Source organism: Vespa velutina, chromosome 12 (assembly GCF_912470025.1).
Source record: "Vespa velutina chromosome 12, iVesVel2.1, whole genome shotgun sequence".
Classification (NCBI taxonomy): domain Eukaryota; kingdom Metazoa; phylum Arthropoda; class Insecta; order Hymenoptera; family Vespidae; genus Vespa; species Vespa velutina.
The window spans coordinates 772501-798665 of NC_062199.1; the positions used below are offsets into that span (position 1 = coordinate 772501).

Sequence of the window (26165 nt, forward strand, 5' to 3'; positions counted from 1 at the left end):
TCGACGGACCTGGAAGCTGTGTCGACAAAAAATAAATCGTTTCGATTTCGTTCTCAATCGAGAAAGTGGAATTTGATGTGTGATTCATAAGACTTCTTTATCGCTGTAATATGTAACCAAGAAAAGAGAGAGAGAGAGAGAGAGAGAGAAACTCGCAACGGGAGTTGTCAGACGTAATTTTATGTTAGCAAGAAAATTGATGTTTTCACGTCGGGCTGATACCTTTCTCCTTTACAAAACACGCTCGGTGTCCTATTATTTAGACTTACTTTCAATCGAAAACAACACGTTTACGCTAAGTAAAGGATACGGGATTAGAACAATCTCACTTTTTAGTCGTTCGACAGTCTTATGCCTGAACGAAAGGGAAAAAAAAAAGAAGAAAAGAAAAAAGATAGAACGGATTCGTACGAGAGAGTTAGTACATTTTTCACGAGCAACAACAAAGGTAAATACAACTTCGTTGGAATCGATAAATTAACTATTCGAACTTCGTAACGCCTCTAGTGGATCCACGAAATCCCGTTAAACGTTCGAACTTGCTTGTGATTTAAAATTCCTTGTGATTATGTTACCGTACGTTCGTACGTATCAACGTCTATACCCACATACGTAAAATATCTTTCTATATAAGATACATTGTACATAGAAACGTATAAGCGTTTACGTATGTATTATATACCGCAATGTGCGTCGTGCATAATGAAGGAACGAGCAGGTCCGAACGACGAGGTGGATGGCCGTTACATCATTTATCTCGCGGAAATCGTAGACTCGCATCAAAATAAATAACGCTTTGCCTGTATATTCTCTCCCTTTCTACAAGAACGCGTTGTGTCCATGGATATCGTACCCTCGCTCTCGGCTAATGAATCTTCTTAGTAAAAAGGTTCTGATTTTATGACGTTCCCTTCGATTGCCTTTCCATGTGTATCCATATGCGTTCGTTGAGTTGTATCTCATACGCGCTCGTGCGTACCCGCTGAGAGATAAGCGTTTCCCTGCTCTCCCTGCGTCGGATTAGCACATCAATGTAATCCAATTTGACGTGAATGCTTCTTTACGTGCTTATGAAAGAGAGAAAAGACGTGGGATGGTAAAGAGAAATTCTTTAATGCCCGTACGTGCTAAAGCAAGAAAGTGAATGAGTATAAGGCAACCGCGATTACGCGGACCTATCTTCACCGATCCAACTAACGATATTTATAAGATATCGCTGATGGAAAACCAGTGGAGAAAATACAGGCAACTTTGCAAACGATCCTTGGGCGTGGTAGCTAACGTTCCAGATGAGATCTAAAAGATCCACGGGTTGGTTCCAGTCACGGGATCGCCTAAAGAACTTACCTGAAAGAAAACGAGAAATATTTGTCACGTAGGATGCGCGTATCAATCTGTAATATCGATTGAAAATATAACGATAGGAAAGATAAAAGGAAAACCATATGAATGATGATTTAATTAAGAAAAAATTAAATAACAAATGAAAAATTAAACGATACCATCGAAGTTCTTACTCTAGAAAGGAAATTTTGAAGGAGCCCGCCTTGCTCGTAGCGCGACCGATCGAAACGGCTGAACCATTCGTAACTGTTCGTAATCGTTCGTACGGTTTTCCTATCACCGTGTCTCACGTGCACGATCAGACGGCGCACGACCGTAAGCTTCGACGAGTTTCTTCGCATCTATTGAGGTCTAAAGTCCGTTCGAAATACCCTAGGAATGTCTACACTCCGATAAGCAGAAAGGAGAATACATTCTTACGAGGTAGGTCCATGTTGTATCGTTCTCGTTTACGTCTCGTTTAGCATCATTCGTTTCGGATCTTCTGCGCGTGTCCGACTCAATATATCGATGCGCCTGCTAGCCTAACGTAGATGGAGCATGCGCTTGCGTGATCATGCTCAAAGTCCCTAGAAAATAGGCGGGCTTTTACGAATTCGATTTACTCGGACTTCATTTGCAGATACAATTTCGAAAGGGCATATTAAATCGAAATGTTAATCGTGCTTTCGAGGTCGTGACGCCTCGTCAAGTTTTATCCTTCGCGTTACTTCGACTTTCGATCGCATCGACTTCTCGCTAACCTTGACATTTCTAGAAGGCACAATCTCCCTCTCTCTTTTATCACGTTTATTTTCAAAAGGCTAACTATTTTGTTCGAATGAAAGAAGAAACTTGTTGGGATCGTCGAGAATTTTGTATAAAATATATCCGACAAAATTAAAGCCTAGTAGGGTAATGCATAGTACGCGTACGGGGACTAGTGAACCAGATTGCAGGTGCATGTATCTCTTATCTCGGCCATGGTGAAGTCCGTTAAGAGGAGCGTGGAAATACCATTACCTTATGGAAATACGATCGTGCTGTTTTCGAAATTTTCAGTCGTGAGCCGATAAAACTGAGCGAGAAACGCAGGAGGATGCATATTTCCTTGAAATACCAGATTCCTTAAAAGGATCTTCCAAAGGAATGATAGCCAAAAGGCCAAGAAACGTCCTAAAGGCGTTTCTTCTTCCTAAGACGACGGATAACCGAAGGGGAATATTTTTTCAAAGGGACAAACCACTCGCCTCTGAGGTACGAATCCTTTATCTATAGTCATTTGGAATATCGTACATAGGCATCGGATAATCAACTATTATTATTGACGCTAATAATCGAGTGCCACACCACGGATTCGTAACTGGATCGTATTTTTCTTTCGCGCATTCTCCAACCTGGAATCTCATAGAAAAGATAGTTTTGAGGACGATACCCTCCTGAACGAGTAGATCCCTCGTTCTCCTACGCTCCGTTATGCTCGACCAAGCATCGTGCCAACGAGAATAACGTTGCCAAGGTGTAAAAAAGAAATGACTAACGTAACGGAGCAAACGATAGTACCAGTGAACGAATTCATCTTTACCATGATGTTACGTAACGACGAAGGAGAAACAAAAATCTGTTACATTTCCTATCAACTTTTTAGGTACTAACGAATTATCTTCTTCAAACGAAGGAACCACCATGGACCTCGTACTTTGTCAAATACGCCGACGTTGTCAACGATCAGAGGGGCATGTCCCACTTCAATTGGTCAGTAGCTAATAGCAATTATCACGTATTAAGGACAGGCTGTTTTCCTTACATCAAGTATCACTGTACAAGACGACCAAGGCAGGACCTTAGTACCGACGACAAATTCTTCAAGGCGATCAAGATACTTAACCTTGGTAAGCAGAACTTGTACTTACAGTACATATATATATATCTATATATATATATATATGTATATATACGCATGCACCCTATATCGCGTTTGACATACCCGTGCACGATTCCAAAGGGAAAATATACTCGAAGGAACAGCCTAGAAGCAGTTTAGAAGCTTTTCCAGTTTCTTGCGAACCAGTTCCTCCTCCTCAGCCCTTCCCTCTTCCCTTTTCCCTTCTCCTCTCTTCTCTTCTCTTCTCTTCTCTTCTCTTCTCTTCTCTTCTCTTCTCTTATCGTTTATTTTCTTACCGGTTGTCATTCGTTCGATTCAGGTATCCCTACTCTGATGTACGGATTAGCTGCAACGTTTCTGATACGACATCGAGAAATCGTAAAAACACGTCGAGGTGACATTACGATTTATTTTTTACTACCTGAGGACAAAGGCTCTCTCTATTGACCGACTTTATCTGGTTAGATACGTTTGCTTATAAAATTATTAAAATAATTTCCTCTTTAAATCGATTCGCATTGATAATGATTTTATCATCTTTATAAACTTAATGAAAATAAAATTCTTTTTCCATTAACACTCGAACGAGAATGTTCGAATAATAATCCAAACGATTGAAATTCGCTAAAGCAATTACCGATCACGATTCGATCGGCTGGTTAGCAAGGTCCATGCGTTAGGGACAAGTTACAAGACGTTGAGGGTGTGCCAATAATGTAAATCCTATTAATACTGCCCGAGGTGAGTGCGTACGAGGAACGAAGTGCAAACTTACAAAGTTATCATTAACATAGCTTTCTAATTAGCTACTCGTGTTCGCCATCGAACGACGGTGTCTATCGTTATCGTAATAAAAGAGATTTCTCATTTCCGAACGTTGACATTTCCATGTGAAAGATTAACGAGCGAACGCCTTCGATAGTGATGCACAATAATCTGTATTAATTATATACGACGTTAAGTAACGGATGATTGGCTTGTTTTACTTATAATGTATGGAGATAAGCAAAGGAATAGACACGCTTATGAAAGCGTGTGGGTCGTATGAATACTCTGGAAAATAAACACCCACGCTTTTCGTATGAACTCGGTAATGGCTAGTACACGTTGCAAGATTGAACGCCATTTATCGAAAAATCTAGAATGTCTGTTTTCTATTCTTCCTTTTTTCTTGTTGTTTTTTTCTTTTTTTCCTTGTTTTCTTTCTTTCTTTTTTTTTTTTTTTTTTTCTTTTTTTTGCAAATACGTCATACGACGACTTCCTCGTCAGGAAAGAACAGAGAAATATTAATTAACGTATGGCTTTCGCTCGTCTGACATCGAGTCCCTCGACGGGACAGAGACTTTCTCCGGACTTGTCGTCTCTTTCGTAATGTCTTCTCATTTTTTGGGATAAGTATCCTCCGACCTTTCGGAGATAGTCATCGGGAAGTTACTTTTACTCGAGTCTTGCATGTCGGCATTGCGTCGTTCGATGTATAAAAAAAAAAAAAAAGGAAAAAAGAAATCACAGAAAAGGAAAGAAAAAAGTATATAAATCATTCGATAGAATTGAAGAACAACTTTGGCTCGATTTTACATTGAAATCTTTCTCTCTGTGGATAATCGTGAGAAGTACTAATTAATATTCCAACATCGTGCCGTTGAATACATAGCGGTACACCTATTGAAATTCAAATTCATTTCGAAGCTAATTAAACTCATCGTGATCTTATTTGCGAGCAACTTTTTCCGGCGTTTATTCGACAAAGAAAAATATCCTCTTGAGATAACCATGCTAATCTCGATCATTGCCATAAAAAATGTCTAAGAGGGAAGCATTTCGTTGGAACATCGCGTGCACCAAACGTCGATACTCGTGCACCTAACGTCTACGTGTCGATAGAGAGAAAGAGAGGGAGAGAGAGAGAGAGAAAGGGTGCGATAAAACGAGAAAAAGAGATGGAGAGAAAGGACGAGCTGAGCAACGAAGCGCGTCACGCGCAATTAATTTCACACGAGCTCCACGAACGCTCCATTTGCATGTCCGATTAGCCATAGCGTTGAATTAGAGATTCTATCTGACCGTGATCAGGGCCTATTACAACATTAAATACTTTGATAGATTTCGGATTGTCGGATTTTGCGTTTGATCGTTCCTAGAAAAAAAAAAAAAAAAAAAAAAAAGAAAGAAAAGAAAAAAAAAAGAAAAAAGAAGAAAAAAAAATTTAAGAAAATGTATAAATCAGGAAACATCAAAATGTCCGACGTAATAATCCCTCGAAGAGAACGTTCTCGCTTTGTCGCGTCGTATTTTATCTCTCGTAGGAATAGCCCGAAAACATTCTGCTGACGAGGGAGCCAAGCAAAGCAAGCTGATTTCCAGTTACCGTCTCTTATCTTCCTGGCATCGAAAGCGAGAATAATTATTGTACCGTCGGACGCAAAAATCAATGGCCAAAGACTTGGATGCACTCGAATAATTGCACTTTCCCCGAGGTAAGCCGTGATTCATATAGAAATTAGTCAGGCAATCCTTCTCGAGATCGGATCTTCTCTACGCTACCGATAGATAGCTTTATCTGGCAATCGTCGAATCGTTGCCACCTCGAGAATGCAAATCAAGTATTGATTTATCATTTTGAAATGCAAAAATGAAGACGATCTATGGCAGATGTATTTTTGAATTTTATTGTCTCTCTTTCTCTCTCTCTCTCTCTCTCTCTCTCTCTCTCTCTCTATTCTCGACGAATCGAAACGAACGCAAGTTAATAAAGACGATAAATAATCCATGCAATACACGTCCCGTTACTCGTATGTGTAGACGTATTATCGTCTATGACTGTAGGATGTTAGTACGAGTAATTGCCGACTGCCACGTCGCATCTTGCGTTAGCAGTATGGGGAAACTTATTATACGTCGGTTAATTAAGAAGAGTCGATTGCGTGGGCTCTCTCGATTATACTTTTACTTCTCGACTATTTTTTTTAATATCAATTGTAACCAGACATATTTGGGATTATACTTTTCAACGATTTTGTGTTATCTCTCTTGATGATTCATTATGCAATAGAATTATTCAGCGAGTATCTTTGAAGACATTGAAACGTATAAGAGAATCGAGTAAGTCGTCGAGTTACAAAGCAAAGTCTCCCTTTTCACTTCCCTCATAAACAACGATATACCTTGGCCGTTCGTGATACTGCCTATCGTGTAATCTCGGTACCATCCATTCTCTTTTATTTCCCAGTACAATGGTATACATCCGCGTGGCACTCGAACTAAGAAATAATGGCATCGTTCAGACGCGCAAAATTTTAATATTACCGGCAGATGCAACAACGAAGAAATATACAAGCAAATAGGTTTGTCCGCATAAACGTTTCGTCGCGAATAGGAAAGTATTGTTAAATATTATTAACGGGGATCTAGGTAATATCTAAAAAGGATCATATCGGACGTATGAACAATTCGTTTGTTTCCGTGATAAAAGAGGAAAAAGAAAGAGAGAGAGGAGGAGGAGGAGGAGTCGACGTTGTTTGCCAGGGGCAGCGTCCCATTATCCTGAAACTCTGAACGTTTCGTATCTTAATCTTGAAGGAAGAAGAGGCTCGCACTCGAGCCGACGTAGTAATTCACGGTAGACGTGTGTGCACGCGAACAGAACGGGGTCCTGAGAAAAGCGTTACTTCTCATATTATGTATATATCGTATTAACATCACTACAGTTGCCACGGATAAAAGTAAAATTAAAAAAAAAAGAAGATTTAATTCCAATGTCTGTTAGATATTCATTCCATTCAACATTCAACGTTTTCTAATTTCATCTCTTAAGTCTTCGTCTTCGATCGTTCTTCGATTGAAATGGATCAATTCTTGACGTTTAACGTATCGATATTACGTGCTCGTTTCGAAAACTGCTCGTAGACATTTGCACGCGAGCTAACGATACTATAAAAAAGAATTTCACATTCAACGAGCATCGCTGACATCATCGTGTCTGGAATAAATAGTGACGATCAAACAGAGAAAACCTATACGGGACGATGTTTGTAGTCTATGTTTTTCGAGTCTTTGAAAAGAATCTTTGAAGCAATCGATTTTTCATGATCATAAAAATGTACCAAGGAAGCAAGAAAAATGTGCTTCACATTTGACCGATTCGTAAGGTCTTATTAACGTTAATGAGAAGACGGCGAGGCTTCGTTAAGACCGTAACGGCTTGTAACCGCAAATCAATTTAGGCTTCCACAGGGAACTTCAGGAAGGCTGTAATAAAGCTAGGTAAATGAGTTCCACGCGTGTTTCTTGTCGCGAAGTTTACGTGAAAGATCGCGAATGTCGAAAAAGATTATCTCGTTAGTAACACGAACGGAATAATTTCGAGATCTTTTAAACGATCACGCCACCGTAATTTATACCAAGACGAATTGAGACAGCTGGATTTGACACGCGAAAAAAGAGAGAGAGAGGAAGAGAGAGAGGGAGAGAGAGAGAGAGAGAGATAAAGAGAGGGAAACAAAGTAAAAAGAATATATTTAAAGAAGCGTCACGATAAAAGATCTCAACGTAAAGTGATGAATAAATCAAAGAACGTATTTTTTAATTTACCTTTAGATCCTAGAATGGACTTTATTACTTGGCGTAACATGTCGTACCTACTACGACTGTCATTCGAATCGCGTTTAGTATTCTCGAGCTGGTCTCTAGCATACGTTTTGCCACACCCAAACGATCCTCTCGTATTATACGAGAGTGCAAGATACAAAAGATGTCTAAGAAAATAATAGCGGGTATGCGGTCGAACAGAAAAATATGTAAAAGATGAAATTTATTGCAAAAATATTTTCGAAAAACACGAATCCCAGATATACTCGTAAGCTCAAAGTAAAATAAACGATCTTCCCGGGAAGATAAGCGAAGGATTGTTATTTTAATGGCTCCGTCGTCGAAAGAAAGAAAGAAAGAAAGAAAGAAAGAAAGAGAAAGGAGCTTTCTTATTTTACGTAATAATAGTAATTTGATAGTCCCAAGACACACGATGCGGATAGTAATTTTTTTCTATGGCTTACGTACACACGATGGTTGAGCATCTGGGTGACCGTGGTAGGAAATACGAAGCCGAGGTCGGATTATAGAGGAGAAGATATACATCTCTTGGACCTTAAGTGCAGGAAGCTACACCTGAACCAGGCACGCTTATGCTCGACTTTAAAAGAGAGTACGTGATTCGTACGTATGATATTCCTCCGAGTATTGAATGGCAACTATGTTATGTACGTAAAGAGAGATAGAGAAAATAAAAGAGTGAAAAAAATTGGGATGTCTCGTTGGCAGGTGGCAGATTAAAAAGAGAAAAACGACCTACTACCCACGCTCTTTCGACTGTGGGAATTTCGTGTTCGCGAGTTGTTCGCTTCACGCTTGAGCGTCAGAGCGACTTATACCCTCCGATTCTTCTTCTTCTTCTTCTTCCTCCTTCCTTCCTTCCTTCGTTCCTTCCTTCCTTCCTTCCTTCCTTCCTTCCTTCTGATCCTTCTTCGTGTCCTGCACCTGGCGCTACCTGCTCCAAGACTTGCTACTCCTCAGTGGGCACGGTCAGTAACCAACCAATCTTTATGTATACATGATGCATTCTAAAGCGAGGAATAAAAGTATCGTTCGAGTTTTCTTCCATTCCAATGGGTATTTGCCAAATATGGGTATATTTCGTTTGATCACAATGAAACGATAAGATATATATTCTACATCTATACTAGTTTAAACGTAATACTCGTATAGAGAATTTCTATGGATATGGGTATATGTAAGAAGAAAATTTTGAGAAGCGTTAAACGATCCTTACCGAACGAGGATCATAAATTTCGATCGTTCTGCTCGTTCGATCGACACTTTGTTATATAATAAATCGAATGCAATAGTTCGACGAGAAGCTGGCTGCCATTCCATTCCAAAGAGTTACGATCTAATCCCATCAAATGGCTTACGATCCATCCGTCATTCGAACAGATCTAGATTTACAAGCACGAGATCCACCTGAAAGAGAGTGAGTTCGTTCTAACGGTTTACGTTAAAACATGAGTCACGGATCGGTGGCTTCCGAGAACGCTCCACCTTCTTTCTGGGGGTCTCGTTAGCTGATATTAATGATCGTCGAAGGGCTACGCGTGTTCAATGTCAACGTTACAACTGGACACGCCGTTAACGGTAATTTCCTATATAACCTTGTTACTCCAGGAAGCAAAGATTGTTGTTTTTCTTCGATCGTAGACGGTCACCATAGACGGTCACTTACTTATAAGAAGAGAAAAAAGAAAAAATATGCATGCTCTAGAAATAATCTCAATCATTTTTCAACCTTGAATTCGTGACAATGATCAACGACTCTCTGAGCCACGCGTCGTGCTCAGACTTTAATCATCTTGGCAACGAGTTCGCCTTCGACTTCAAAAGGATTAGATCGCTGACTGTCTTCCACCGAGATACCCTATGAATTCTATCGAAGATGCTGTTAGAAGGAATACGTTGATCTTGGTACGTGTCGACAAACGCGAAGCATCCTTTACCTTTATGTAATCTGCCCGTAAAATGATATATTTCAACATGATGCAAGAACAGCGTAGATATAACTCGAACGATTTACAATACGTTCGTAAACGAAGATCGAGTTTAAAGATTTAACGTACCGTGGTATATGATCGATGTTACCGAAGCTGGAAATAGAAATTTTTTACATTAACCATATATCATTGTCCATCTGTTCGAGAACTCGATTGAAAAATTAACTAATCTAAATGTAACTAGAATTTACGTAGAAGAGACGTAAGAAAAGAATGATCTTGGAGGGATCTCGGAAAAATGATCCATCCATTGTGGACGAGCCGAAAGGAGTCGAATCCTCAGCGTCCTCACGTTCTTCGTGCTAACACGAAAAGAAATTTTCTCGAGTCGAGCCCCCGTCGGGAATCCAAGACGATCCGAGAGCTCCATTGTAATCCGACTGACAAAACGCAAAAAGATTAGCAATTTACATATTTCCAAGCGAGATCCTTGCAAATACGTGTACCTATCTACTACTACGTAGAATTGGTAGTCGAGTCCGGTCGTCGATATTTCTTATGAATACAAATTATTATCGCTAAACTCAAGGAAAAGGGCTCGGAGGTGGATCGAGCGTGTAATCGCGGAAACGTGGCTTTGAACACGACTCCTAGTACGCATGCCGTGTCCTCGGCAGACTTCTCTTCCTGTAAGGAAGCGCACAACGGAGCTAGAAAGCAAACCACGAGTTAAGCGTGTAGAACCGGAGGGCACGAGAAAGTTGAACAAGTTTTTCCGGTCTTATGCGTTACTTACTCGTACTTCAATCCCCGATCAATGCCTTTAAGTAGATCGTCGTACGATGAAAATAAAAGTGTTCGTATCTCATGGAGATTAAGACGTCAAGTTGGATATCTTGGAGTGATAATCGATACCTTTCCATCTAGGCGTACGTCTACGGATAAGTCTCTGTCGTTTCGATTACATCTCCCCAAGGAGTTTCATTTTTTCTCTGTTAAAGGGCAAACTTTTAAAACTCGATCCAATTCATTCGAACGTCTGTGGCGTGCAGGAGCACCTCGACTGGCCTAACCTGAACAGGTGGATGGCAGAGGTCAAACGTAACGTCGAATCGCATACAACGTACCAAGTTGCAGGAAACTAGTCGTAAATCGAGCCGAGTTCGAGTACTTCGCCGTGGGCGCCGATATAACGGTGACGGTCGGGTCGCCTGTGGCCTCCTTTCCGTCCTCCTTCCATTCCTCTCTTCTTCTCTCAGAGACACGCGCGCGCTCATTCTCCGGACTCCTCTTCATCGACTACAAGACGACGATTCGTCTAACTGTACATATTCGTCCGTATTATGCCGGTCTTTTACTTTACTCCGAAGACGGAGTCCTTAATATCTACGTTTACTCGTCAAAATATCTTACTTGTATTACATACCTATTATAGATTAGATGTATAAATATACGCGCGTATGAATCATTGTTATATTACATGCCATTGGAAATAATTAGACCCTTTGGCGGTGCAAGTGCATAAGTTATATCGTCTTCCTACGTCTAATTAACCAACGCATTTTCTTTCTCCTTCTATCAAGATGAAATAATAAAGAGCAAAGATTTTCTAATCATTCAAGTACCCATCGAAATATATTTTCTCTCTCTCTCTCTCTCTCTCTCTTGGACATTTCTTGATTTAATACGTCGTTGCGATCTTTCAAAAGAGAAATTAAAACGACGGACTCATCGACGGACTCATCGGTTTACGTCAAGATGAAAAATCGCGATTCCAGCGATCGAAACGATTCTGAAAATTTCGATGACGAGTAGAAAAGTATATAAGGCCTTTTAGCTGTTTCGAGAACACATTTTTTAAATGTTAGTCTATCCAGGTCGAGTTCGTTCCTCGCGTGTCTTGGAATCACTTGTCAGGAACGCGAGCCCCGAACAAAGTCTGCAATTACAGATTCCCTCAAGTTGAGAAGAACCACCGCTTGCTTACGTTCGCCGCGATTCACGCGTGCGACTCGAGGAAACAAACTGGCGTCTTGCATAACGATGACGCTGTGGAAAAATATCGGTATTTACCGTTGCGCAAGTACTTATTCAAAGAAATAAGCGCAAAGAAAAAGAATCCGACTCGTTCGAGGATGAGAGTGGACAAGCGATTAATGTCGACAACGTGGTAGAAAAAAGGAAGAAAAAAGAAAAAGAAAGAAGAAAATAACGGTTCAACCTAACAATTCTTTCTTTCTTCTTTCTTTCTTTTTTTTTTTTTTTTTTTTTTTTTTTTTTTTTTTTTTTTTTTTTTTGATCGTCGTACAACTTTACAACGTTTACTCATTTTCAAAAAGAACCCATGAGTTTGTAACTTTCGCGTATCGTGCAAGAAAAAAAAAAGAACGAACGGTGATGAAAGAGTCGACGAGTAGAAATTTCTCAACTTTGTTCTCAAGCACGAAATTGAAAAATATAAGGGCACATTTTGCGACGTCGCGGTGCCACAATAAATCTATATTAGCGAAATTAAAAGAAAAGATGCTTGTTTCGAGAGAGGAAAACAACGAGAGTTAAGGATCCGAAAGTTCGATTTTGCAAACTATCTATAAAACACGTCTTATCGAGAAAAATATCGAAATTTTCTATCGTTTGTAATCCGTTGTTAACAAGCTATACTCCTTTAAGATCGTCAAAGAAGATTCAGGATCTTCTTTACGTTGATTTAGTCACGTGTTCTCGTTTCTATTATGAACCCAAGCGGGGCTTATAGTTTATGACTAATAGTTACATTGACAGACGATCAAGCATCGGCTCGCGCTAGTAATTATCGTCGTGCGTTCGCCACCTCGGGACAGTAGGTAGGTTGATAGGAAGGTTGATAGGTAGGTAAGCCAACTATTATACATGAGATATACTCGAAGTCTGGCGAATATCTTAAGACTTAGAAGGTAGACAAACGTTATGCCTTGCTAGAGCGCGTTATCTAGGTATTTAACGATATAATTGTCCGCTTCGTGTCGTGCCGTAGGGTCGAACGCGAAAAACGACGAAAGCATATCGCGAATGTATAGTTAATTAGGTACTCGATCATCGGCCAGTAAACCAACCGATTAACGAGCGGCCATTGATGCGAGAGACCAGCTACGCCGCCCTTTTGCATCGGCAATGACTATCGTAAAACTCTCGTACGTATTACATAGATACGATGCGGCTTCGTTAACCAACTAGATGAGACACGAACCGGTCTCTTATTTTCTAAAGAGCTGAACAAGAAACTTTGTCCTTTCCCTTGTCCTTACCTATTCTTTAACTATCTTTCTCATCCGTCCACATCGACATTTTCCAATGGTTAATTTTCAAACGGCGATTCTACGATCAGATTACGCGAATCTCGGACGAGTCGAAATTCGAGATCACTGAGAGAAACTTAATAGCGAGACGTATGGAAATTATTCTCGGAAATCTTTTTTTACGATCTTATATAGCCTCCTGGCAAATTTCAAGCCGTTCTAAAACTATAGCGGATTCGAATCTTTCTCCCTTCGTTCGCTTGTTGCGATCGCAATTAGAGTTCCCGATCGGCATATAAGAAAGCCAGCGTAAGAGAGAGGGAGGGAGAGAGGGAGAGAGAGAGAGAGAGGGAGGGAAAGAGAAAAGGAAACGACAGGACAGTCGTGCCGAGGCACATTGGCCCTCGAGCTATCGTTTGCCTTCACCCGTTCTAAAGTCGAAGCAGAACTCGACTTTTATCGGTCGCCGGTCTACACGCATGACCGAATCGTTTCGTGACTTCTCCGCATAAAGAGATAGTAAGAAAGAAAAGTATCTCTTAGGTTTTACGTAAAACCTAAGATAACATTGTCTTAATAAAGTTGTTGCTACTGTAAAACGATTAAAACCTTTCACTTGACGTTATCCTATCTCGTATTATCCTATGGATTACTATCTTATCCTCACAAATCATAATCGTAATATCTCGAATAAACGAATCTTCGTTAACTCGTCGAAATATAGTAGATGAGTGATCTTGTTTTTTTTTGTCCTTTGTCATCGAAAGAAAATGCGAGTAACGTCAGGACGAATGGAACGTATTAAATTCTACATTAGATTGTAACGTTTCGAGTGGGAGTAATGGCACGGAAAGAGCAAATTGAAAGCAAAGATAGCGCCAGGAGGGAAGCGATATGCCGCGAGAATTCTCATAGGGGAGCGCCGAGAGCCTATTCGACGTGTTCCTTGCTCATGAACATCCGATATTTGTGCTCGTGTGTCGACCTAGTGTATCTAAATATAGAGTCCACCTATAGACAGAGAGAAACCTACACATTTACTTATATATATATATATATATATATATATATATATATATATCTCCCTCTCTCCTTTCTCTTCTTAATATTATTTTATTCATTCTGAGGGACTCTCAGGTTCCCTCATGCGCGTCGCGTCGTTCGCTAAAATTTCGTCGATTTAAATACGACCTCTCTCCGACTTGGAACCGAAATAAACCGCGACTAGTAATGTTCCGCAAGGAGAAACGTACGATGCACTTTGCACGTTCGTCCGTTTTACCTAAGAAGAAATTTAAATCTCGAAATTTATGAGCTAAGGACAAATACATGGGCTTTAATTTCTCATGCTTACCATGTCGAATATTTTTTTACGTCCTGTATCGTCGAAGGCTACTGTCTACCGTTGTTGAATAAATCGAGCATGTCTCCTGTCGTTCGTTCTAATCGAAAGAAAAGTAATTCAAAGTTAGCTCCTCGTCGTCTTTGTCCTCGTCTTCGTTTACGCGGAAAATGAAGAATATCACCAGGAACACGTAACAATAACGTAAACACAAGTCGAGTGTATGGTGAACGCGTGCGCGCTTATTATGAACGCGCCTGCGTGAGTCCACTCGCGCGCACTGGTTGAGAGAAAACAAAAGGACGAAACACACGGTTCGCGTAAACTGTTCTTTAAGGATAATAATATAAAGAAAGGGGAAAAAAAAAAAAAAAAAAAAAAGAACAAAATGAAAAAAATAAATCCGTTCCACGTTAAAGCGCGTTATGAGCGCGTTATATCCTTTTCGATAACGTTCGTGAGGAACGCGCAAACAACACACGTACACACACAGGCGACATGCACGCACACAAAAAAAGAAAAAAAAATCAGACACACTAAGAGAGAAACGTATCTCGTCCGTACAAACTTTCGTCTTTCGCACCCTCTTCGATACTCTTATGCGCGCCAATTTTGGATCTTTCAGGTCCAACTAACAACTAACTAACTACAAACTATATGTTTTTCCCTAACTTCTCGGTAAGAATTATTAAGGCGTTAGAAAGTATCACGTGCGATAGCAAAGGAGCAGGGAGAAGCGGCGGATTTTCAACCTGGCGGACACCGACTGAGCTCTCTCGATCGGCAGGTAGCCGAGTTGGCTCCCCCTCCCTCCTCTCGCCGTCACCTCCACCAGCGGGCGCACCGTTCTCCGTTCCCTTTTCCTTCGACTCGCTGCCGCCGGTTTCTCGCGCGAACTTCCCCTTCCCGCGCCAACCCGTCGTCATTTTCGCGCGTCTGACGTATACTACTCGCGATGCACCAGCGCCCCTCGCAATCTCCTCGCTTCCGCTATGACGTATCTCTCCGATTTTTCCATTCTTTTCAATCTTACTCTTCGTTTCTCTTATTCCGACAAATATGAGAAAAAAAAAAAAATATATATATATATATATATATATAGATATATATATATTTTTAGGATCTAAGGAAAATCATGTAGGAATGATTTCTTTTTTCTTTCTCATGACCCCATATTTTGATTCGCATTGAAAGGAACAGCTATATGCCTCCAGAGTATGATCCTCTTTCGGACTTTTCGTACGGGTTAATAACAATAGTTTTTCTTTTTAAAATTTATACTTATATTCTATAACTATTGAGATGGTATGACGGCATAAGAGATGTCTTCTTCATCTTCCTCCTCCTGATTCGGATCCTTTTTAGCGTTTGTTTCTGGTAGATATTTAGTAAAATCTACTACAAAATATTCCTTTGTCGGTGGACTGAGTAACTGTGTTCTAACATAAGAAATAAATCCATACTTATTATGCCTATGTCGGTTTGTTATAAATTTGGCAATAAAATTATTTTTTTCAATGTCAAGATACCTTATGATAAAATTGGTATGTTTTTTAGATTTAACGGAATTGATATCATTAATAAGGGCAGCAAAATTTTCTTCCAAATGCTTACTATCCATATTAAGCTAAAACAAATGAAATTATTTTAGAGAAAGATTATAAATTATCCATGTGATTATTGCGCTACACGTTTACCGTTCCTATAGGACACTCGATTAAGCCGTAATGTTTTTCCAGTTTATCGGCTACAGCATCGTACTTAACACCCAATACAAATTTCTTTACTAAATTTTCAAGATCGGGACTCAAAGTACCTGGATAAAGATATAAAAAAAATTTTATCTCAGAGAATCTTATAAGAAATCTAATGTTTCTTACGACATCGACAAAAATTGATATGGAAAACCTGTTTTGGATGTTGGAAATTTCTTTTTCAATAAGCCTCTAATCAATATTAATTCGGCTAATATATCCGGCTCTGCTAGACAATATTGATACTCGTTTAAAGACAGGTCACCTGCCTAAATGCGAAAGAATTAATGCGTGAAACAATAAATAAAAGAAAAATTTTATAATTAATATCATTGCCTTTATGGACTTTATAAGGTCCCTCCCACCAGCCAAGGAAGCACCTGCTTTCAAAGCTTGTTCTATTACTTGTGCTTTTGAAGAAAAGACCATTATATTTCTGGTTTCTCCATGATCAAAATAATGAGGATAATTTACAATTCGACTAAAAGCACTGATAAACTTTCCCTTTTTCTCAGTCTAAAACACATACTTAGATATAATTAATGAAATTAATAAAAGTATATCTGACGTTAGTCTATATAAGTTATAACTTTTCATTGTTTACCTCTAAATTCAATTCAATTTTCACATTGACTTTAGAATTGGGACAATTTAACATAGTGGGATGATGTGCTTCACGATAACTCTGGATTGCATCTTCCACATTATATATTTTACATCGATGATAACGTAATATCCATACATTATCTGTTGGAATGGATTTACATTTATCGTAATCCACAGCTTTCTTGAGTATCGGTTTATTCGATTGGCTGCAAAGCGTTATCAAAGGTTTCACATGTCATATCAATTTTATGCAAGAGCATCGATAAAAGTGAAATATGTTTAGTAAGGGAAAAGATTACATTTGTCTTTCTTTCAGTTTTCGTTCGATAAATCCAAGCTTTTCAATTTTTTCTACTTTCCGTTTAATTTTCTTAGCTTCTCTTCTTGCTCTTGTACCTTTCCTTGCAGCATAATCACGTGTTTGTATAATGAATTGGTTAGTAATTCCTATGTTGCATTTGGTTGTTGTGCAAAGATTATTCAACAATCTTCCTGCATATAACATACATTAAATAATTATGTAAAATTATGAAGAACACTAACGTGTTGGATTAACATAGACGTCATGACTTTTTGCAATTTTGTTAAAAGTTTTATCTTATAATTCATCTCTTGTACGTACTTCTGATTAAGATCACATATCGTAATTTACAATAACATACGATATTGTCACTAAATATTAATAATACGTAAATATAATTAAACGATATTAGATATATATATATACTTCTTCTCATTCATAAATTGATTATTTTAATTAATGTAAACTATTTATTCCATCATATATTAAAACCTTACCTACAAACATAATCGCCATTTTCTATTCCTTCGATTAAGAATGATGAGAACGATCACGTGACTAATTCTCGGCGATCAAAGCGCTATCTGTTAACGAAATTTCAAAGTTAAAATCAATGACAATTACTTCGTAAAGACTCGACGACGGAAATCATTAACGAACTATTTCGTAGAATTACATTTTTGTCACGCTTATCCTTTCAATAAAATTTTAAACGCATTAAAGTAACATGCTTCCATTGCATCAATGTGTATTAATTTGTATAGATTATATTTCTCTCACGTATAATTATCGAGTGTGTGATACAAAATTTGTATATATAGTAGAAATAGATAGTACATGGAATTTTTTCGAATATTTTTAAAAAGCTTCATTTTTATGTCATAAATTAGCTAAATTTATAAGTCATTAATAAAACGAGAAGCGATGAACGGTCTTAATAAGAATAAGATAAACGATTTTTTCATTTCTTAATCATTAATTCAATTAACTTAATTATTTATCACGATTGGAATAATATTTCAATTGTAAACGTTAATTGTTAATCGAATGAAAATAACGCAATATGCAGTACTTATATAAATAATCGTAAAACAATGGAAAGAATTCAATAATTATCTGTACGAGGGCGATGTAAGAGAGCTACGACGTTTAGTCGTCTGATTTCAACAGATGACTGATTTGGCAGCTGACAAAGTCGTCCGAGCTACACACACTTGTTATTGTTTATATCACCGACGAATGATCTCCGTATTTGTAGTCTATACGTAATAAGATTTAAAAATTTTAAATCGTTATACATATATATTGATATACGTACGTTGTCTCTTAATAATCGTGCATTTAAATAAATGCGATATTGTTGTAAGCAATTAAATGAAATTTTGGAGAAATCTGGATAAAAATGTAAGGGCATATAAATATAATAATGAAAATATAGTGTATTACTAAATTAAGACTCGACAAAGTAATAAAATTAGAATAATTGACCTTAAGAACCGCGCTTATGAGACGGCATTATATTCGAATAAAAATGGCCACCGGAAGTAGACGTCACCAGTGCCAACTGCCAGCCAACTAGGCTTGATCGAGCTGCACTTTTAGCAAGAGGAAAAAAAGCATTTTTCACTGTCTCCGACGTTCACCCTTTACACTTTTTCACATTGGGTACGTCGAATTGATAGATTTCATAAATCAGTGTTGTACAAACAACTTTCAAATAAATTTGTTGTTTCGTTATAAAACAGTGGTGTGTAAGGGATAAAGATCAAAAGAGTGTGCTGTGTATTATCATAGGCTTCGTGCATCTTCCCTATCCTATAATAAATGTTCAACTCAGCTTAGCACTAAAAGACATTTTCTTGATCTTTTTTCTTTATACTTTATAATAATTCATTTCAAGAGGTGCAACTTTTTTCTAGCACGAGATCACGTCGAGATTTGATCGACTCGAATCTCTTTCTTTATTCAAGGTTGCAACACGTTCAAAAGTCATCTAGCGTCATACTACGTCGATTATGTACACAAAGAATTGACTTGTTATCTTCCTTTGTTGCAGTGTCATTCATTATTTAAACCATAGTGTAAGTAGCACCAATTCTCGTATACAAATATGTTTCTGTGGGACTGGTTCTCAGGAGTTTTAAGTTATCTTGGTAGGTGAATTTTAATATATATAATATTTTGAAATTGTTATTACTTCCTTGCGACAATAGCTTCATATATGATGTATATTAAATTTTCAGGGCTATGGAAGAAAAGTGGCAAACTTCTGTTTCTTGGTTTAGATAATGCAGGCAAAACTACATTGTTACACATGCTGAAAGATGATCGCCTAGCTCAACATGTGCCTACATTGCATCCAAGTAATTTAATGTTGCAATTATTAATTTCATCCTAATGGCAATTTTGAAAAGCGATATTTCTAAATAATTCTTATTATTTTTCAGCATCCGAAGAGCTGTCTATCGGTAACATAAGGTTCACTACTTTTGATTTAGGAGGTCACACTCAAGGTATGTGCCTTTTTAATTTGAAAGTGTCTAAACAAAAGTAGCAATTAACAAATAAATTGTTACATTTTTACAGCACGCAGAGTATGGAAAGATTATTTTCCAGCAGTAGATGCCATAGTATTTCTCGTAGACGCTAGTGATAGATCTAGATTAGCAGAATCGAGAGCCGAGCTTGATGCATTGTTGGGCGATGAGCAGCTCAGTACTTGTCCAGTTCTTGTTTTGGGTAATAAAATTGATAAGCCGAATGCAGCATCAGAAGATGAGCTTAGAAATTTCTTTAATCTTTATGGTCAAACAACGGGCAAGGTATAATTATTATCATTCTACACGCATGAACGTAGTAATATTATTTACTTCGACATTGTTATAAAAACGAATTGTTTACTTTCAGGGCAAAATCGCACGTAATGATATACCCGGTCGTCCATTGGAATTATTTATGTGCTCGGTATTAAAAAAGCAAGGTTACGGCGAGGGCTTCCGTTGGCTCGCTCAGTATATCGACTGAATGCACATAATAATCGAAACACTCTGATTCCTAGCAGTTTCAAACTCATTTCCCTTTCCTCTGTTTCATTGTGGATAACGGTATTAAAACGATAGGACATTATCCTTACAAGTATTGAACAGTGGAAAAGGAATATGTTTAATGCTACAAACTGCAGTAACAGATTTGAGACAGTGCACATAAAAAAAAAAAAAAAAAAGAAAAAGACGAATATTCTTGGAAACATAACATAACGAGCAAGCGCGATAGGACTGATTTTCTTTGATATGATAATATCGTATGGTGACGTACATTCTTATTTTACGTTTGCAAGCGATTTTTAGTTCCATACAAATTCCTGGAATTTATCGTTCTCCAATTAATATTAGATCCACGTACACGCTGAACACCAATCTGAACATTTTGATAAATAAAAATAATAAAAATTCTAATCGCAAGTGTTGCCAAATTCCTTTGTTCTATTGCGACAGTATTGGTATTTCGATTTTTACTGAAATTATTTTCTATAAATATACAGAAGAACTTTTAAACAATCGGGCAGTCTCTTATCTTTCATTCTCTTTATCGTGTCTTCATATTATTCTTTGAAGTGCTTTTCTCATACCTATTATCTTTTTCTATTAATTTAATAAAAGACCATCCCTCTTATAGTTTTAATCTTATGTTTTAACCAAGATATACGCGTTTAAATATCATTTCAAAAGTAAAAAATGTACTTGATACATTTGTCGCGTGCTGTGAATTCTCAATTAAACGCAAATGCGCAGGATATTATTTAATATTATCTTTGTTTCTTGTCATTGTATATACGTAACACTGCTGTTTCAGAGCTTTTTCGTTGCTATCTCAAATATAGTTAGTTTATATCGAATCGTCAAAATAGTATCATACTTACGCGTTTAAATATTAATTGTTAATTTTAATTGTTTATAGGTAATGGGAAAACTACCGTATAAAATTTAACGCGATTTCTTGTTAATCAAACGAATTTATCAATATCTCGTAACTCTTTCAGAGTTCAAAATCAAAAGCATTAATATATGGCAAAACATTTTTTATGTATTGGTACTCTACTATAGTTATAAGTACTTATAATGTTTTCGTCTTCATTTTACACAAATAAAGCATATTGTTTATAACATACAGTTCATATCTATATAAACCATTGCTTATCTGTTTACTTTTTTCTTTTTCTTTTCTTTTTTTTTCTTTTTTTTTTTTTTTTTTCGTTTATTTTTCTTTTTTTCTACAAAATATATCTTCAGAGTTGCACATAGTTATAATCGTCAATAATCCTATACCTATCTTCTCGATAATGCACCAAATCATCCAAAAAACGTTTACTACTCTCGTTGTGCAACTTCACTAATACCGGAAGGAGTGGAGTTATTCCAGCTGTATTTGCCAAGTCATCGTAATATTTACCTTGCTCTGTACCCATCATGTGAAAATGTCTTTTACTCAATCCATTTTGAATACGTCTTTCCAATTCTTCCGACTCTTCTCGTAACATCATTGCTTTCTCAGGAAAGGATTTATCTCCATGCCAAAACCGCAAAAGAAATCGTATCTTTTATTGTACGAAAGTTATAACGGAAAAAAAATATATTTTTAATCTTACATTAAGGAATTATTTTACGTACGTGAAATTAATAAAAATGGCATATACCTGGAGATCAAACATACTAAAGGCGCAAACGTAAAATGGTAATCCGACAATAGCGAGAGTAGGATTTTCTATAGACACAAGATGTTTCCAAAGTGGCGTTACCATATTCGAATCCACGCGAATACCGCATTTTTCCGAGAGAAAAGGAAAACTGTATTTGTATCCTATAATAATGGATTTACATGGAAATGATATTAATGGAGTTATTCATTTAACATTGATTACCTGTACAATAGAATATAACGTCGATCGTTTCCTTACTGCCGTCTTGAAAAGCTGCATCGTGTTCGGTTAACTCTACGACGTCGGTTTTCTAACGTTTAAAAGAAAGAACAAAGTATTTAATGGACAAATTTTTAATTGAACACACTGTATGACAGGTCTTAGATATTATTTACGAATTACCTGAATCACATTATCGGGAAATCTTGTCAGTATCGACTCCTTTAAATGATGACTTAAAATTACACGTTTTGCACTCGTCGATATTTCAAGAGCTAAGTCCATACCTTTGAACAAATATAATTAGATACTGATTAACTACATCGTAGAAAAGTTTTATCTTATTTTACCGGAAGGACCTGCACCAAGGACAACGACAGTTTTGTCTTTAAAAATGGCCGGTACTCTGTAATCATGGCTATGCAGTTGATCTCCTTGAAAAACATCCTGACCTTTTAAATTTGGAATAAAGGGTTCGAAGTAATGACCATTGCAAACCATAATTGCATCGAACGTCTCAGTTTTAACAACGTTCTCCTTCAAATTTTTGACCTTAACTGACCATTTACGATCCTCCGAGGTAGGTTCTACGTATTCAACGTGATGAAGAAACTAAAAAAGTAATTTGAAAAATCTCATATCTTTATCATAATCGTTGAAGTTTTTTCTTTTTCCGCGCTATCGATGGATCAATTTTATATGTACACCATACTCACGCGAATGTATTCTCTCAATTTAAAATGATCGCAATAGGAATTAAGAAACTGAAGTATTTCATTGCGCGTCAAGTAACTCTCTGGTCGATCTGGTATCGGAAAATCAGGAAAGCCCATCACTTCTTTCGGTAGATTCGTCCTAAATTATATAAAAATTTCAATCAAGTTGATATATCGATCTTATCATTTTTTTTTTTTTTTTTTTTTTTTTACAATAAAAATGCCAAATCTTTATGACTGTTTCAAATATTACCTTAAACTTTTGTACATGCTGGTATGAATCGGTAAATTGTACCGATCCAAACCAGTTTCTTCTCTATAAACCCAAGTGCCACCGATTTCTTCCGTTTTCTCGTAGCAAACGATTTCATCTTTGTAAGTACCGGAAGCGAAATGTCGAAGAGCCGCTAAACCTGCTGCTCCTGCACCGATCACTGCATATTTCATCTTTCGAACGAGTCTAACTGTTTAAGAATTTCAAATCGTAATAGTACATATTGCAATAACTACAAAGAAAATATTGAACTTTCATTAATCACGATCTTTCCTATTTATAAATTAAGATTAAAATTAAGTAATTAAAATAGAGTTACTAATTACAGATAGCTATATCGTTGGTAATCACTCGATTGATCACTTACACTATAGAATATCGAACATAGAACTGATTAGAAATGTGAAAGGTAGATGGATATATATATATATATATATATATATATATATATATATATATATATGTTATAGATGCAGAGATGAAAGGCAAATATTTACCTTTTTCTTAACTTGCACATTACTTACCAGTAATAAAATAAAGCGCCAAAGAGCAAAGAATGTCTTTCTATTATATATATATATACAATCTATATATATATATATATACAAAATGTTTGTATATATACAAAAGATATTGTTTATGGTATAATGAAAAGTATAAAAAGATAAAGTTCGAAACTCGAGAAACACTTGATGCACGTATCAAAGTCCAAGACAGAATAAGTAATGGGAGGAGGATCTATTAAGAGTCGTCGTACGAGTATAAGTATATCGTATAAAAACTGATATTGATAACAAGGTCGACGCGTTTACCATAAAAGAGAAAACGGTAGAGCATTTCTGATACAAGAATCAGTAGTAATCGCAATTCTGACCTTCGATCTTCCATATATGTCTAATATTGCGTTCGTAGTGTTACTAATTTGAATTATGAGCTCTTTATAAATTTCTCCTTTCTACTCTACCGTTTAAACGGGTGCAATACCTCTTGGAATTTCGTATTACAACTTTTATAAAAATATCACAAAGATTCAACATAGCTTCTTCTCCATCTAATCTATAAATAATAATAATAATAATAATAATAATAATAATATATATATATATTTATATAAAGAATAAAAGTGTGCATTTTATTAATACGTTTTAACAATAATTACATTGAGCTAATTTCGTATTATTTTATTCACAAATAATAAATCTTTTTTACTTTGACAATAAAGTAAGGCTGGATGGTCTTAACCACAGATTGAAATTGTGTTCTACGATAAAAAAATATATAGAAACACACACGACATCGCATATTCCGAATCATTTTTACGTATCATTATGAATCTGTGTTATTATTTCTTGATAAAAATAAATGCACATTTTGAATTATGTATATTAAACATATAATCGAATGGAGAATAATAATCATCTTTGTATAAAGCGGTAAGTAGATATTTTATCTTCTTGAGTAGATTTCCGATTCCCATTTAGATTTATATTGCATATACAATTGCATAGCCACTCTTGCATCTTCAACTGAATTGTGTTCACCTACTTGTATTTCTATTCCTAGCAATTCCAATGCTAATCTTTTTAAACTAGGAGTACTTGCTTTTGTAATTTGTTTGAAAGGTTTATATCTAGATGTGTCCCTTAAATTTTTCCACGGATGCGATAAGAATAGTACTGCCAAATCATTCTTTAAAGCATGACCAACAAGAATTCGTCCTCTTAATATATCTGCTACTTCTTTTTGTACAATAAAAAATTCTTCTCCATTCTTTAAATGATGCGGATAAATACCACTAACGGCTGTTCTATAGTCTTGCACTTTTTCTCTCGGCTTAACATATTTATCATAAAGGCAATAACCAAATTTATTTACGATAGATACCCTGGCTATCATACTTTCACTCCCATCACCAATTCCAACCATTTCGCAATCCATAGCGACCAATTTCGTTATTTTTTTCTTATTCTCGTCCATAGTACGATTGAATTTCTTATCCTGATTCATTGTATTGCCCTAAAAAAAAGAAGAAAAAGAAAAAAAAAGAAAAAAAAAAAAAAGCAAACAAGAAAACGAAAATCAAATTATTTCTCAAGATAACAATAAAGTTAATAATTTTATACAAATTTATAATACCGCTTCAAGCAGTGGAACATTATTCGATTTTTTGGATTTTTGACATTTATTTGGAAATTTCTTTGCTGGATTATTTTTCTTTTTGTCTTTACTTGATTCTTCTTTATTTATTACATCCTTATATGTCTCCCAATTGCAACCAGACTCAGAACGTTTAGTATTCGGTTTTACGTGAGCTGCACTTTCTTCTAGTCTTTTCCCCTTTGATTTGTCCCATTTACATAACGTATCCTGATCTTCCATATTTTGATTCTGATCTTTCCTTGAATCATCATTAATTGATACAATTAACTATTTAATATAAATACTTTTGAATAATAAACTATCTTATTTCCCTAACCTATATAAATAGCACGTGTGAAAAAATAAAGAAAAAAAATAAACGAGTACAATAATAGCCTTAATAATTCAAATTAACTAAATAATATGTATCTTTTCCACAAATGTTATTCATAAAAACGTAAAATAAATGAATTTTTATCGAATGAACGAAACTTATATAATAATTTGACTTGTCCATAAAATAAACGTATATTATTCACGTAAATAAAAAGAAATATGTAAAAGTACGATTAAATGATATTTACGTTGACACAAGCTGATTAAAATCCAAATTAGTGAAAATTTTCAGTTTACTGGAACATAGAATAGAAGTTTAAGATGTAAGACCTACTCATGACATTATTCTCTTTCACTAGACGAGGAAAAATGGCTCTCGAAATTAAAATGGTTCTATGTGATATTAATTATATTAAAATTTATGAATTGTTTTTTATCGCAAGACATTTTTAAAGCTCCGAGTACCTTTTCATCAATAACGTACAAATAAATACAAGAATCACTAGAGTAAGTATAAAAGTGATCATGACGTTAAATCAACTCTACGTATCTTTTACCAAAACACAAATAAAGGTTATATACCTATGTATATATATATATATATATATATATATATATATATACACATATATGTATATACAAATGAATAACCATAGAAGAGATGCAACTTAGATTCAACTAGAAAGTCTCATTCGAAAAGAGAAGAAATAAAAATTTGAAACGTTGTTCAACATTTAGACTCTATTATCTGCGAATATA

The 26165-nt window shown here is 36.3% G+C and overlaps 6 protein-coding genes across 25 annotated transcripts in view; 2 read left to right on the forward strand and 4 right to left on the reverse strand.

Annotated features, from left to right (window-relative positions):
• The window catches only part of LOC124953400 (cadherin-99C), a 58947-nt gene extending 43529 nt beyond the window's left edge, over window positions 1–15418 (reverse strand). For 7 of the 10 annotated variants that reach the window (XR_007102214.1, XR_007102216.1, XR_007102215.1 and 4 more), the window contains exons 1-2: window positions 9034–14035; window positions 8265–8824 (exon numbers count right to left, since the gene is read on the reverse strand). Coding sequence is in view for 6 of the 10 variants with exons in the window: in XM_047504718.1 (XP_047360674.1) it covers window positions 8265–8342 (78 nt within the window). In the remaining 4 variants the exon portion in view is untranslated. Of the gene's footprint in view, window positions 1–8264; window positions 8825–9033; window positions 14039–14377 lie in introns of those variants that run through there. The other 3 variants (XM_047504712.1, XM_047504717.1, XM_047504713.1) reach the window with 3 other exon arrangements.
• On the forward strand, window positions 1587–19349 carry LOC124953407 (uncharacterized protein C15orf61 homolog). Of its 4 annotated transcripts, XR_007102220.1 has the most exons (8): window positions 1588–1767; window positions 2386–2580; window positions 2972–3215; window positions 3528–5686; window positions 18521–18691; window positions 18946–18996; window positions 19083–19107; window positions 19312–19349. XR_007102220.1 is itself a non-coding variant. In XM_047504735.1 (4 exons), exons 2-4 carry the CDS (start codon window positions 2473–2475, stop codon window positions 3653–3655), a joined length of 480 nt encoding a protein of 159 aa, XP_047360691.1. In that variant the 5' UTR covers window positions 1587–1767; window positions 2386–2472; the 3' UTR covers window positions 3656–3668. The 4 variants fall into 4 exon arrangements, 1 of the variants encoding a protein (XP_047360691.1); XR_007102219.1 differs by lacking the exon at window positions 18946–18996 and having other exon boundaries at window positions 18997–19107; XR_007102218.1 differs by lacking the exons at window positions 18946–18996; window positions 19312–19349 and having other exon boundaries at window positions 19083–19175.
• On the forward strand, window positions 3196–21191 carry LOC124953405 (GTP-binding protein SAR1). 3 transcript variants are annotated; one of them, XM_047504733.1, is made up of 6 exons: window positions 3196–3215; window positions 19083–19179; window positions 19270–19389; window positions 19474–19539; window positions 19613–19848; window positions 19934–21191. In XM_047504733.1, exons 2-6 carry the CDS (start codon window positions 19137–19139, stop codon window positions 20048–20050), a joined length of 582 nt encoding a protein of 193 aa, XP_047360689.1. In that variant the 5' UTR covers window positions 3196–3215; window positions 19083–19136; the 3' UTR covers window positions 20051–21191. The 3 variants fall into 3 exon arrangements, with proteins under 3 accessions (XP_047360689.1, XP_047360687.1, XP_047360686.1); XM_047504731.1 differs by lacking the exon at window positions 3196–3215 and adding an exon at window positions 18565–18691 and having other exon boundaries at window positions 18997–19179; XM_047504730.1 differs by lacking the exon at window positions 3196–3215 and adding an exon at window positions 18646–18691.
• LOC124953406 (50S ribosomal protein L1) lies at window positions 15631–17576 on the reverse strand (the record flags this gene model as incomplete). The annotated part of the gene is made up of 9 exons (XM_047504734.1): window positions 15631–15804; window positions 15895–15992; window positions 16063–16181; window positions 16274–16388; window positions 16456–16635; window positions 16724–16931; window positions 17025–17217; window positions 17348–17397; window positions 17524–17576. Coding segments are annotated over 9 exons (1161 nt in total), but the record flags the coding sequence as incomplete, so codon positions are not given.
• On the reverse strand, window positions 21088–24233 carry LOC124953401 (flavin-containing monooxygenase FMO GS-OX5). Of its 6 annotated transcripts, none has more exons than XM_047504721.1 (9): window positions 24091–24233; window positions 23744–23987; window positions 22911–23117; window positions 22658–22796; window positions 22292–22553; window positions 22125–22228; window positions 21945–22032; window positions 21720–21883; window positions 21088–21620 (listed from the first exon to the last, which is right to left on the reverse strand). In XM_047504721.1, exons 3-9 carry the CDS (start codon window positions 23102–23104, stop codon window positions 21312–21314), a joined length of 1260 nt encoding a protein of 419 aa, XP_047360677.1. In that variant the 5' UTR covers window positions 23105–23117; window positions 23744–23987; window positions 24091–24233; the 3' UTR covers window positions 21088–21311. The 6 variants fall into 6 exon arrangements, with proteins under 6 accessions (XP_047360677.1, XP_047360681.1, XP_047360680.1 ...); XM_047504725.1 differs by having other exon boundaries at window positions 22394–22553; window positions 22911–23121; XM_047504724.1 differs by having other exon boundaries at window positions 21720–21787; window positions 22911–23121.
• On the reverse strand, window positions 24033–26074 carry LOC124953403 (RNA exonuclease 4). The gene is made up of 4 exons (XM_047504728.1): window positions 25872–26074; window positions 25655–25702; window positions 25068–25329; window positions 24033–24947 (listed from the first exon to the last, which is right to left on the reverse strand). The coding sequence occupies exons 1-4, from the start codon at window positions 25931–25933 to the stop codon at window positions 24378–24380; spliced, it is 942 nt and encodes a 313-aa protein (XP_047360684.1). The 5' UTR covers window positions 25934–26074; the 3' UTR covers window positions 24033–24377.
• Window positions 26075–26165: the final 91 nt, after the last annotated feature.